Source organism: Micropterus salmoides, unplaced genomic scaffold (assembly GCF_014851395.1).
Source record: "Micropterus salmoides isolate LMB-PRFRI ecotype aquatic unplaced genomic scaffold, ASM1485139v1 Ms_hic_scaffold_4, whole genome shotgun sequence".
NCBI classification, from domain to species: Eukaryota; Metazoa; Chordata; class Actinopteri; order Centrarchiformes; family Centrarchidae; genus Micropterus; species Micropterus salmoides.
In genome coordinates this window covers 34,594,751-34,607,075 of record NW_024043372.1, presented here as the reverse complement: position 1 = coordinate 34,607,075, position 12,325 = coordinate 34,594,751, and the positions used below count along the sequence as shown (strand labels likewise).

At 43.7% G+C, this 12,325-nt stretch overlaps 1 protein-coding gene across 1 annotated transcript in view; it reads right to left on the bottom strand.

Annotated features, from left to right (window-relative positions):
- The window catches only part of phactr3b (phosphatase and actin regulator 3b), a 63,386-nt gene extending 61,531 nt beyond the window's left edge, over positions 1–1,855 (bottom strand). The window contains exon 1 of the mRNA XM_038697319.1: positions 1,621–1,855. Coding sequence (XP_038553247.1) covers positions 1,621–1,729 — 109 coding nt within the window. The 5' untranslated portion in view covers positions 1,730–1,855. The remainder of the gene's footprint in view (positions 1–1,620) is intronic.
- Positions 1,856–12,325: the final 10,470 nt, after the last annotated feature.

Sequence of the window (12,325 nt, the reverse complement as noted above, 5' to 3'; positions counted from 1 at the left end):
CAGTTCTTCAAGTGCCAGGATCAAAGCCGCAGTAAGGGTGTCAGGGCTACAAAAGGGTTAGCACCCAGCAGAGGGGATGGAGGGGTGGGGGAAGGCAGGTGGGTGTTCACTGCTGCATTGCCCAAGCCCTGTCTGCCTGATTCTGCACTGGAAACGCCAGCTTTGGCTGAAGTCTGCTACGGCGTTTCAGGGGGATACTGGTAAATTTTATGTGCACTTTAAAACAGTAATGAACAGTATATCACAGGCCAATCCTGCCAGTGTTGCACATATACACCATTGCTGTTACATAACCATGACAACCACAATAACGTGACAAGTACTAGATTTGAAACCGGGGGCATGAACACAACAATATCAGCTGTTGGCAAGATAACTTGAAGATCCTTTCTGCTGTATTGCTGTGGCCCTCGTATCTGTAGATAGCTGGTCCTGAAATGGTCTGAACATTACACACAAGTGAACTCCAAGGTGTAGGGCAGTTTATGTGCTATAATATGAAGACATGTATTCTGTCTCGTATATTATAGCTACTGCAATCCCCACACATGTCAGACAATGATCAACTTGAAATAGTCCCTTATTTGTACAGATACAACAGCTGTGCAGTCTCAGCTTCACTTATTCTGCTGCCACTGTGTTGTGAAACCAGAATCTACAGTACGTGGGTGACGAAGGCTGGCAAAGAAGCGATGTTGAGGCCCTGCCAGTTAAAATGAGTGATTCATCACATTTTTTAAAAATCGATCCACCGTTCAATACCTTTCAAAACGTGATATTGTTGCGCAAGGATGAATGTCTGCCCAGCTTTTCTCAATGCGACTCCAATCTCACAGATAAACATGATTCACAGTCGAGGTGGCATTTCACTTTGAATGGCTGGCTGCTGTACATCACCCAGTGTATTGGGGGGAAAAAACGACCAGTCAGAGCAGACACACACACACACACACACACACACACCCTGTGTCGGCTCACAGTTGGAGAGCTAACTGCTGCCTTCTGCCATTTGGATCACCATGGAAACAGCCAAATACACAGCCAGCACTACCATCAGCTTTAACTCACCATACTGCAGTCCATGTGTGATGGCAAGTTACATTCTATCATCCCATGCTGCAAAAATACTGGGCTATTTCACAAACACGAGAAAAAAAAAAGGATCATAAAAATACATGAGTGGCCACTGTCAGTGAGCATATGGGTCTGTAAATCATCAAAATCAGAACATCTATGCGTGCTATTATGGACATAAAATGAATAACCCACTGAAAAGGACTCCTTAACTGCTATGACACCAGTTGGACAATATCTCATATGTTGCATGACACAAATTTTCACGAATCATTATGTCATTGCGAATGAGCAGTTTAAAATATAGGCTACGGCCTACAGCACAGCACAGCAGTGAGCAGCCTACATGTAGGGGACAGTAAATGACGCACGTTTACAAAACAACTAACGTTTGTGGGATAACTACAAATCCACAGCGGATGTGATCGGCTGCAGGCGAGCCCTGCCATCGTGACGTGTTTTCTATCCAACCACCGGCCAAAAGCGCAGACTAATGAGCAGATGACAGATATCCAACATGCGTTTAGCCCTCACCCCTCCTCTTACCTGCTCTGTGCGCTTCGCCCAAGCGGACCTCGGTGATGCTGCTTGGGTCACTCTGAGATCTCCCCCGCTGCAACACGCATTCCTCGTCCAGCTCGTCCGATGATGCCATGGTGAATAAACATGCACAATGCAAGACTGAAAGGTGCAATCAACCGTCGCCGGCATCAAGTGGTAGAGCAGATTGTATGTGGTTGGACTGCTGCAGCTGCAGCTCCTGGTACCCGATAAGCAGCAGTGTTAGGGAAATCCATAACGCGCGCAGCATCACGCCACATTCAGGTGCAGCTCGTAAACCCCTACTTTAAACGTGTGTATTCGACTTGACTAAAAATGCCCTGGTGTTGAAAAGGAGCTTCAGATTCATAACGTCGGTGTAACACAAACCTACCTTTGAATAATTTCCCAAAAGTTGTTAGTGACACATCCCACCAACTGCAATTACAGTGATGCTGCCGTGGTAACAGAATACGACATCAACTAGTCACTGCACTGTTTGGAGAAATAGGCTAAATCAAAAACTGAAATGGACCCAACAATGTCTTACATCTTCAATATCTACACGTGTAGGTTACTGCTCATGTTTCTGGGTGGAACAAGGCTCGTATTTTCGTGCTTTGATGGTTCCCACGTGAGGCCAGCCTGTAAAGCAATATGTCCTATAGTCATTGAAGGCATCGTTTGATTCATTTACAGTGTAACAAACCTGGAGCCTGTTTGATACAGTCAGTGAGCAGCATAAGGACCAGTAACATGCACTGAGCCTGAGCAAATTCTTCTGATATGCTGACGATTCTTTGCCTAACCACTTCACTAAGAGATCTAGGTGTTAGGGGGGGAAAGGAAGATTGCCATGCTTAGTGAGTGCAGTGTTATCTTCGTGCAAAGCAGCCTACTTTTTTTTACCTCAGTCATAGTTCTGTCAAAGGTGCATAGTGTTGTTTACGATCAGAGGACATTGGCTGAGATACTAACCTACTAGGTGTTATAAACAAATACATTTAGCAGAATTAAACAAATTATCTGGTACAGTAAAACATAAAGGGCAGAACAATATATTTGGACCCAGCTAGTGCTACTGCAAATCCAATGCATTGTTAGCTATGCTACAACAAAACTACATAGGCCTACTAGCAAACCACACTGTCACAAATACTGCAGTGACAAAATCCATCATATACAGAAGGCTATGCTGTGAAGAAAGAATGTTTTCAAAAATAGATGTTAATAGATTATCTTTGTCAATTAACAAAATGCAAAGTGAGGGAACAAAGGAAAAATCTAAATCAAATCAATATTTGGTGTGACCACCCTTTTGAAGGAGCTCAGGTGAATCTCAGAAAATTAGAATATTGTGGAAAAATTATTTTTTGAAAAAAAAAAAAAAAAGGTAAAAACATTCATATATTCTATTTAGTACAAATAAAGTGAAATATTTTAGGCCATTTTGTTTTAATCTTGATGATTACGGCTTACAGCTCATGGAAAGCAAAAATCCAAATCTCAAAATATTAGAATAAAGAATGTTGGATACAGAAATGTCGACCTGAGTCTGGTTCAGTACACACAACCACAATCATGGGAAAGACTTCTGCTTGACAGTTGTCCAGAAGACACTCCTGGCACTTCCTCCACAAGGAGGGTAAGCCACAGAAGGTCATTGCTGAAAGGGCTGGCTGTTCACAGAGTGCTGTATCAAAGCATGTTCGTGGAAAGTTGACTGGAAGATTAAAGTGTGGTAGGAAAAGGCGCACAAGCAACAGGGATGACCGCAGTCCAGAGTCAGTGCAGCAGGAGATTTTAGAGCTTCATGCTTCCATCTGCTGACAGGATTTTGCACCTGCCCGCAGTGACAAAATGACAACCAACGACAAATGGTATTACTGTGCTTGATTGGCCAGCCAACTCACCTGACCTGAAGTGTCAAGAGGAAAATGAGAGACACCAGACCCACCAATACAGGTGAGCTGAAGGCCACTATAAAGTAACCTGGGCTCAGTAGTGCCACAGGCTGACTCTGTCGGGGCCAGACCGTCACTTCCGGGACTCCTTGTTCTTTAAGATAGTTCTCAATGACTTTCGCTGTATGCTTACATCAGGTAACAACATCTTAACAATCGTATTCCTCTGCTATCTGTAATTCAGGCTAATGTTCAATCCTTGAGGAATAAGATTCACTAGCTACAGGGAAATGTCAACCATCTAAGATATTTTAGGGAAGCCAGTCTCATGGCATTCACTGAAACCATGGCTAAACGACTTGGACATGAACTGTACTTTGTCTATTAGCTGCTTTGGGGCTAATATCCGACTGGATCGGGACAGTGAGGTGACACACAAATCATTTGGAGGGGGGGTATGTTTGTACATTAACCGCAGATGGTGCAGTAATGTTACTGTGCGTGAGAGGCTGTGCCTTCCTGACATAGAATTATTGGCTGTTCTACCTCCTGAGGGAGTTCCTCCAACTAGTGATGGCCAAATGAAGCTTTCTGAAGCATTACTGCTTCCCAACACAATTGTGTCAAAAATGGTTTAGTGTTGTAGTTACGACATGTTTCTCATATTTTGGTCCTAAAATTCACTAGGATAAATGGGTGAGACAAAGCAATTAGCAGCAGGAATCATAATTGAGACTTGAATGAGATACCTTGTTCGGTGTCATTAATGATAAATGTTTTCTCTTTGACAAAAAAATAGAAACCCTGAGCAGGATTTGAACCCCAGACTTTCTACTTGAAAGGCAACAACTCTGCCACTTCACCATCTAAATGCAAGGTGGTCAAGTGATTGCCTTTAAATATAGTACACTTTCCCTTTACCTCAGAAAAGTTTAAATACTTAATTACCATAAAAGTTGTCAAAATTCTACTCAAGTGAAGGTGTAGAAGTATTCCATAATGAATGTAGGTATGACGTTGTGTCAAAGTTCTTGCGTGCATTCTGTCCTTAATAAATTAATCTCTAAATATCAGTGGTTGGTGTTCAGTTATGCTGGCTGAACAATCAATAAATTGGAAAACATGAAATTTGAAACTGCATTATTTTCAATGTTGAGGTTTTTTATTCAAGAACTTAATTTTCTCTACAGTCTTTGGTGACAGGCAATTTTTAAAATGTCTTTTAAACAACTTAACATCCAGCTTTGACAAATATTCTCTACACAAAACAAAAACAATCCAAACACTATAACCTACGGTACCTATAGTTTTATGAGAATACCGCCCTCCAAGATTCAAATCTTTCAAACCCGAAGCGGCCTGTCAAAGCAGTCATGTGTTTCACTACCTGAGTGAACCAGTGTGTTTGCTTCAGACGTCATTTTAACGTCACTAGTGACGTAACGATACAAGCTCTGAAGCAGTGGTTCGTTGAAAGGACTTAACAAGTTTGAAGCAAGCATCGGAGCTTCAGTGTCAGATGTAACATCACCTCCAACTATTTGTTATCGTTTCCGTTTATATTTTATATTCGCCCCAAGGCTGATGCCAATTTGGCTGCTAACACCATTTTTAAAGTGACTCAGAAATTACAATCCTTCTCTCCAGATGCTCCATATATTTTATTTGAATCCCTACAATCTATAGAATCTTTACCTAAACATATCAATGTGTCAGTGTCTTTTGATGACAATCCTCTGAAAATTGCCATGTTTAAAAAATGTACAGGTTATAAAAAAGCCGTTAATAGCACCTTCAGTACGTTTCCACAGATGCCTGCCCGACGTGACAGTCTGTACCACACAGTGTTAGCATGCACTCTGTAGGTTGAACAGGGCCTGCCAGCTGACCAGAGAATGGGTTCAAACTAGATAATAGTACGCTGCCTGAATGCACACCAACTTCAGGCTTACTACGGGGAGAAAACAAGCTGAGAGGCCTGTAGTAAAGGTTGCTCATCTAAACAACAAAGACCAAATGAGAGATTTGGGTTTATGTTGTTATCATTGTATTATGTCAGTACTTTCCAACTAAAAACTTGCTGGATTGTAAAATATACATATTTACTATCACAGATGACGCAAGCATTCTCTCCATGATAGGGATTCAAACCCTTGATGTGCACAGTGTGTTATTGATGACTCATTTCCTGAACATTGTCCAACCTTGGTCCACTGCCCTGTCCAAAATGTGCCGTTTGTGTGGCTGACACAACCCAGATGTCCAGACCACCTGAGCATGAGTCACTCCCCAGATGTTGTCACACACTGCCACCCATTGGCCGTTGTGGAAGATCTCCACTCTGCCAGAGCAACGGCTGTTGGGGTGGACCAGCCTCACAACATGGTGATGTGGGAGCATGTGTGGATGTAGAGTCTGATTTTCCAATTTCTGGTTTAAGTGAAAGCAAAATCTCTGTCAAAGCATGTGGAAACACCAGTATTGAGCAAAAGCTCCATTTGATTAATATAACTGTACTTCATCATTTAATCACTGGGCTCCTTTTTTACTTGTTTATAGTGGTGAAGAGTCTTGGCACAAACTAATGCCTTAAATGTATATTTGCTTATGGTGGTGGATGAGGATGCTCATTTTATATGGTACAAATTAGAGTTTAGTTTATTGTAAATGTGGTTTATTGTTGTACCAAATACAGTATGTCCATTCTGTATGGTATCAAATTAGTGCTCAGATATAAGGTTCCTTCTTTATGTGAACAATAATAACTGCACACAGTATATATTTAGTTTTACAAATGACGCCAGCATAGTCTTATTCTCCACAGTTTCACCTGAGTACTCAACATTGGACCAGATGTAGTTTTAAGCTGCGTTTTGACCAAAAGTATCTCTTTGAGGAACTAAAAGGCTCCTTCAGCCCATAGTTATGTGTGTTTCTACCATGGTCTAAAGACCTGCGAAGATTAGTCAAATTAACTAGCTGACGTAGGCTATACGCCGTACATAGCAATGGACAGGCATCGTTATTTAGTAACCACTATCCATGAGCAAAATTTATAAATGAACATCAGGTTTGATTGGAATATAATGAAAAACTATAGGCCATGCATGACCATTAAAACAGCTTTTTTGTGTGGGAGTATAATGGAGAGACAGAGAGAGTTACAAATTTAATAACAAATTGGATAAAGCCATCAATTTCACCAGATAAGAAACACAAAATAAAATCGTGACAGTTTGGAAGTTTTTTAAAACAATTCCAGCTGATTCTAGCAGGCAAGTTCAACCTCAAAACGTTTTGCACCGGTTTGCAACGTTTTTGGATTGAACGACATGTTTCCTGGCAACGTTCTGCAATGGGCTTTGAGGTATGTTTTTTTCTGTTTGGTGGGTGTGTCACAGGTGTTACCCAATCAGCTGCGACAAGTTTGTAAACACAACGGTGTTAAAAAGGCAGGAAAAAGCAGTGGGCTTGCGGACACCACCGTTTCTGTTGAAGAAAGCGTTTTGCTACGTTTTGACGGGGCTGAACTGCCCAGCTGCAGCACTCATGTCTATATCTGCCTGCCTTTTAACAAGCTTTATTAACGGTTGTCAGTGATCAGCTTTCGCAATTTTTTTTGGAGAAGAGGAGACCGACTTCGGCTCTGTGTAGAAATCTCCTGACTGATGAAAACTCTAAACAACAACTTCGGACCCAGTAATTAGCTTAACTTTATCAGCTGCAGGCTGGCTGCTGTTTCCGAGCAAGACATTTAATGTCGATGTACAATCTCAGGTCATCAGCAAAACTTGTGTGTGGCTATTTTTTGACTGTTGATTGTGATTTATGGTTTGCAAACAACGGTGGAAAAAACAGGAGCAGTAGTATGTACTGTACTTATGTACTGTAACTCCAGATTCTATGAGTATAGGCACAGCCCTCTAAGGCCATCGCTATTGGGTTTACCCCTATGCACTCCTGTGCGGCACTGAGAAAAGTTGTCTACGCCCACCCATAGCCTGGGCCTTTTCTACGTCCGCACCTTACACAACGGTGAAACCTAGCCTTTGGCTCCCATAGTGCCTTTTCTTCAGGACTGAGAACCAAAGTCCAGGGAGGCCTTCAACTTAGAGGGCTGCGACTAGACTCATAGAATCTGGAGTTACAGTACATAACTACCGTTCTATTTCATATAGGCTTCGCCCTCTAAGGCCATCACTATTAGGTTAGAGGCGAAGCAGGATGAGTCAACGTCTCACTGGCCCATAGGTTACCACCAAGCACAAACCAACCTGCCCAGAGTGAACATAATAAGCCACCCAGTCCCCTGCAGCCCGCGGCATTGGTGTTGACATGCGCACAAGCACCGATGGCGTGACATGGGAGGCAGCAGACCCACCCATGTGTATTAGGAGGGTAACCGGATGGGGGGCCCTGCAGCTGTACAGATGCAGGCAGGGTTATGACAGCGACCGCACCAGCTGCACCCAGAGCAGGGCCAGCGCGAGCAGCGGCCACTCCCTCCACTGTCCTGTGGGAGAGGGCACACCATACAGAGAGATGCCTCTCATGGAGTGCGCCCTTATTTCGTGGAGTGTGCCTGTGAAATAGCCTCACACAGCCAATCAGACAGGCGCTGCGCTGACAGGGGAAGCCCCTTGGACTGTTCCCTGTAGTGTGCAGCCGTGCGCGCCACGTAGCAGGACAGCACGTGCAGAGGAGGTGGGGCGTAGCTTCGTCCTCAGACCCGAGAGAGTAATCACCCGCGACTGAAAGGAGCTGGTGATGCTCTTAGATATGAATGCAGGATTGGGGCGCAGGACTGTCAAGCTGCTGTCACCCTGGATCCTGAGGCACTACGGAGCCACAGAGAGGGCAGCCAGATCGCTGACCTCTTGGCCGACGTCAGAGCCACAAGTAAGGTGACCTTGGCCGAAAGGAACTCCAGGTCCGCCATCTCCAAAGGCTCAAAAGGGGCTTAGATTAACGCCCGTGAAACCAATGCCAAATCCCACTGTGGAGCAACAGGCCGTGACACCGGACTGTGCCTCTGCACCCCCTTCAGGAAACGCTTCACCAGCAGGTGAGCAAACACCATCCTGTCACGACGAGATGGCGGTAGCGTAGGTTTTAACTGTACTGAACGCCAGACCTCTATCCGTGAACAGCTGGAGGAACGAAAGCACCCCCGGCAGAGGACAGGCCACTGGGTCCATCCCTGGTCCAAACATCAGCGTTGGAATGCCGACCATTTGGAGGAGTAAGAGGACTGAGTAGAGGCGGCTCTTGACTCCTGGATCAAGGAGAGACCTAGACCCTCCAGGTGCCGCCTGGACCCACGGGGTCTGACCCGTCAGCAACCGCTGAAGGCAGGGAAACCAGGACATGCTCATGCACTCCGGAGCCACCAGGATCACCGCCATGGCTGAAACCTGTAGGCGGTCCAGGAGGCGAGGGATCAGCTGAACCAGCGGAAAAGCATACAGCAGCCGGGGGTCGTCCCGCGAGCTCAGACAGAACAGACCTGCCTGCGTGGTAAGCATATTGACTCATTTCAGTTTCTGGTGCTTGTGCGTTGGTAGCGTGTTTTGCTGTTCTCGCTAAATACCAGTTAAATTTGTTAGATTTGTCATTACAGCGGCCAAGTGTCTGCTAAACACTTATTCTTACAGTAGTTTTGTCTAATCACTCACAGTTCTTTCCATCTTTCCATCTTTTAGTGACTGTCGTTCAATCTCATCGTTTTCGAAGGTCTTGGTAGCCAACGCTACCGTACTTTAGCTTAGCCATTAGCGACTTCAGCTTAGCAGCTAGCGATGGCTTCTCCTTCTCCCTCTCGCTCTCCTACTTTCTCCTGCTCGGTGTGTCAGATGTTCAGTTACTCCTCTGCCTTCTTTAGCGGTAATGGTACGTGAATCAAGTGTAGTTTATTTGTAGACATGGAGGCGAGGCTCAGTGATTTAGAAGTCCGGCTCCGCACCCTGGTAGATCAGTCGTAAGCTACTTTAGCTAGCCAGTTCCCGGTAGTCGGTGCGGACCAACCTGAGTTAGCCTCCGGTAGCCGTCCCCCGGCATCTCCTGAGCAGCCAAGAAAGGGTGGCTGGGTGACTGTCCGAAGGAGGAATAGTCGTAAGCGTTCAAAGCCCACGGGGCACCACCAACCTGTTCACGTTTCTAGCCAGCAGCCATAGTTAAGTGCATCCCTGGGGCCAAAGCAGGCGACATTGAGTCTTATTTGAAATGGCTGGCTAAGGATAAACGTAAATACAATGAGATTGTTAATCATGTCGGCAGTAATGACTCCCGGTTACGCTAATCGGAGGTCATTAAGATTAATGTTGAGTCGGTGTGTACATATGCAAAAACAATGGACGGCATCCATCCCACTTGGGAAGAAGCAGCTCTCATTTGTAGAAATCTGGCCAAGTTTGTTAGTGGACCAAATCCATGACAATGCGGAGTGAAGACCAGAAGGCAGAGTCGCAGTCTAACACACTTCTCTGCTCCTCCATTTCAGGAGTTACCTAGTCCAAACCCTATTGCGACGGTGTCTGCCCCCCGACCATTGAAATTATTTAAATCAAAGGCAAACAGTAGAGGAGCTGTGCAATAAAGCCTCATAAAAATTAAAACCACAAATGCAATAGTGCAAATAGGAGAATTAAATGTGGACTCTTAAACATCAGATCTCTCTCCTCTAAAAGGTGTCCTAGTAAATTAATTAATTAATATCAGATTATAATATTGATTTATTTTGTCTTACTAAAACCTGGCTGGGTGATGGAGAATTTGTTAACCTAAATGAATCCACCCCTCCCAGTCATTAATACTCACATTCCTCGAAGCACAGGCTGAGGAGGTGGAGTTGCAGCTATCTTCGACTCTGGCTCTGACTCTCAGCTCTAAACCTAAACTGAACTAAAACTCATTTGAAAGCCTCGTTCTTAGTCTTTCACACCCAAGTTGGAAATCACTGCAACCAATTCTATTTGTTGTAATGTACCGAGCACCTGGTCCAAATTCTTATCTGAATTTGCAGAGTTTTGTTAACTTTAGTCCTTAAAAACGGACAAAGTTATTATTCTAGGGGATTTTATTATTCATGTGGACGTTGAGAATGACAGCTTTAGTACTGCGTTTATCTCTGTTAGATTCAATTGGCTTCTCTGAAGAGTGTTCATAAACAGACTCACTTTTTTTTGTTTGTTTTTTTTAAAACCACACAGTGTTCCCACAGAACCCCTTAATATCTTACCACCATCTGTCTGAGAACTTTTGAATTTGTATTGCTGAACTACACACCATTAGGCAAAAATTACACACGTAACACCCCTAAACTAGTTCCCAATTGACCAGTGTATAAAATAAGCGGGCAACAATAGAACACGCTGTACAAAATATAACCTCCAAATTTATTTGTATAAAATAGACATGCAAAGGGTTAAAACAAGACTGAGGCTAAGATAGTTAAAAAGAGAGTTCAAATGGGGGAAACTGTTAAATACAACTGCAGTTCGTCGTGGCTGGGTGTGCTTAACTTCGTCTTCCTGCGTGGGCGAAGCCAAACACAACAAGAACGGGTCTGCTGTTGGTCACAGGCTGGTCGGTTGTAGCCTCACTGCTTGGGCCTCTGGTAACTCTACTAAGTAGCAGTGGCTCTACACTGGCAACTCCCCAGACCACGACCCAGCCGTGTACCACACTCTTGCAAAGAATCAGCAGCCTCAGCACACCCACGAAAATTCTCGTGTAATTTGGCAAGATAGTCTTAAAATATATAGGAAGGCCCTCCGTAATGCCAGAGCATTATTATTATTATTGTATTACTCGTCATTAATAGAGGAAGATGGGAACAATCCCAGGTTTCTTTTCAGCACTGTAGCCAGGCTGACAGAGTCACAGCTCTATTGAGCCATGTATTCCCATAACTCTCAGAAGTTACGACTTCATGAACTTCTTTAATGATAAAATTTCAACTATTAGAAACAAAATTCACCAAGACCTGCCCTTAACAGGCACAGACTTATCTCTAAACTCAGGAACCTCAGAAATGGCTATAAAACCAGATGTAACTAATTAACTTCAATAGTTTCTTCATCTAAACCATCAACCTGTCTCTTAGACCCCAACCCGACTAGACTGCTTAAAGAAGTTTTACCCTTAGTCAGCACTTCTTTACAGGCTTAACAGGCTATGTACCACAGTACTTTAAAGTAGCTGTAATTAAACCTCTTCTGAAAAAGCCCAAACTTGATCCAGATGTTTTAGCTAACTATAGACCTATATCTAACCTTCCTTTTCTCTCCTTGATCCTTGAAAGCCCTCGCCAAACAGCTGTGTGACTTTCTACAGAGCAATAGTTTATTTGAGGATTTTCAGTCAGGATTTAGAGTTCATCATAGCACAGAGACAGCACCGGTGAAAATTACTAATGACCTCCTTATTGCATCAGACAAAGGACTTGTCTCTGTCCTGGTTTTATTAGATCTTAGTGCTGCATTTGATACCATTGACCATCATATCCTATTACAGAGACTGGAACATTTAATTGGCATTAAAGGAACCGCTGTAAGCTGGTTTAAGTCGTATTTATCAGATTGATTTCAGTTTGTACATGTTAACAATGAGTCCTCCATACATGGACCAATCCTCTTCACGTTATACATGCTTCCTTTAGGCAATATTATCAGGAAACACTCCATAAACTTTCATTGTTATGCAGATGATACTCAGTTATATCTATTGATCAAGCCAGATGAAACTCAGTTAGCTAAACTTCACATGTGCCTTCAGGATGTTAAAACCTGGATGACCTGTAATCTTCT